Raw genomic sequence first — 1325 nt, forward strand, 5'->3', positions numbered from 1 at the left:
AGCTCACTCCAGTGACATACTTCCTCCACCAAGGTGACATCTACCTCAGACTTACCTCCTCAAACTGCACCAGCAACCGGGAACCAAGTTCAAATGGCTGAGACTTCCAGGTGACATCTCTTTTAAACCACCATGATAATCATGTATCTGTGGGAAAACCTTAAAAATTATTCACAGCTTTCTTTTAATTTTTCTCTGTATGTTTGTTTGAATGTGTGGATTTAAAACTGTTTTTTGTTTGTTTGTTTGTTTGTTTGTTTTTTAGTTTTTCTTTTTCTTTTTTTTCCCAAGTGACCAAGCAGTCTCGTCAGTACTTTAATGTTGTGTATGCCAGACTGTAGCGGAGGCAGCTACAGGTGCACTTCTGTGTTCCTGCGCAGCACCTGCATCACAGCAAGCCCAGCTTGTGTTCCACCATCAGGTGTGACTCGCCCATCAGCTCACTCTGCTACGGATCATTAAGAATATCCTCAAAACCAATGGTCTCATCATTGCCCCGCAGAATATCCAGCGACAGGTTTGAGCTTGGAAGGAGTGGAAGACGCTGAACCTGCTGCACCGCCTTGAATTCCATCTGTAACTTCAGGGGAGCAAACAGTCCCTGGATGTTCCTCAGGGTGGAAAAGTTCATCTTGTCTTGGTTGAGCTGGAAATTTTTTTCTGATAATTCAAGAGGATGGCTGGGCAGAAGTTCATTTTTCACACAAGAAAACCCTTTCCGGAGAAGATCGTGACTCTCGAAGGGCCCACTGGCTGAGAGCTCCGTAACCGGAATGCTGTCCTTCAGCTGCGACCCCAGGCCTCTGGCGTTCATCTTGGAAATCGCTCGGCGCAAACCTCTAAACCCGCTACAGCCGCCGGACCTTTTTTTTTTTTTTTTTTTTTTTTTAGTTTTTCGAGACGAGACAGCGTTTCTCTGAGCTTTGGAGCCTGTCCTGAAACTAGCTCTGTAGACCAGGCTGGTCTCGAACTCACAGAGATCCGCCTGCCTCTGCCTCCCTAGTGCTGGGATTAAAGGCGTGCACCACCATCGCCCGGCTTAAAACTGTTTTGAAACAATATCCTTCACGGTGTTTGTTGTTGAGGTCAATACCCTGAGGTCAGCTGAGCCTCCCACTGCAACTTCCCGGATAACTGAGAGTACAACACGTGCCACCACACTAGGCTAAGCATCTTCATATAGTTAAGGTTAGCGTTCAGTCTTTTTTTGTTATATTAAAATAATACACACAGAAAGATACAGACAACCAGCTGATGAGCAATAAAAAGTATGAGTCCTTTATTATCCAGCAACCAAAGTGGGCTTACACCTCAGAGTCTGTTGG

The 1325-nt window shown here is 45.5% G+C and overlaps 1 protein-coding gene across 1 annotated transcript; it reads right to left on the reverse strand.

Moving 5' to 3' along the window:
• Positions 1 to 295: 295 nt before the first annotated feature.
• Positions 296 to 851, reverse strand: LOC126499269 (proteasome maturation protein). The gene has a single exon (XM_050138415.1). The coding sequence runs from the start codon at positions 812 to 814 to the stop codon at positions 449 to 451; it is 366 nt and encodes a 121-aa protein (XP_049994372.1). The 5' UTR covers positions 815 to 851; the 3' UTR covers positions 296 to 448.
• Between the last annotated feature and the right edge of the window lie 474 nt (positions 852 to 1325).

Source organism: Alexandromys fortis, unplaced genomic scaffold, assembly GCF_014885135.2.
Source record: "Alexandromys fortis isolate MF-2015 unplaced genomic scaffold, M_Fortis_MF-2015_v1.1 scaffold_15, whole genome shotgun sequence".
NCBI classification, from domain to species: domain Eukaryota; kingdom Metazoa; phylum Chordata; class Mammalia; order Rodentia; family Cricetidae; genus Alexandromys; species Alexandromys fortis.

What these genes read in the sequence shown, in the direction of transcription:
- LOC126499269 (XM_050138415.1), bottom strand. Translation starts at nt 814, where the DNA reads ATGAACGCCAGAGGCCTGGGGTCGCAGCTGAAGGACAGCATTCCGGTT.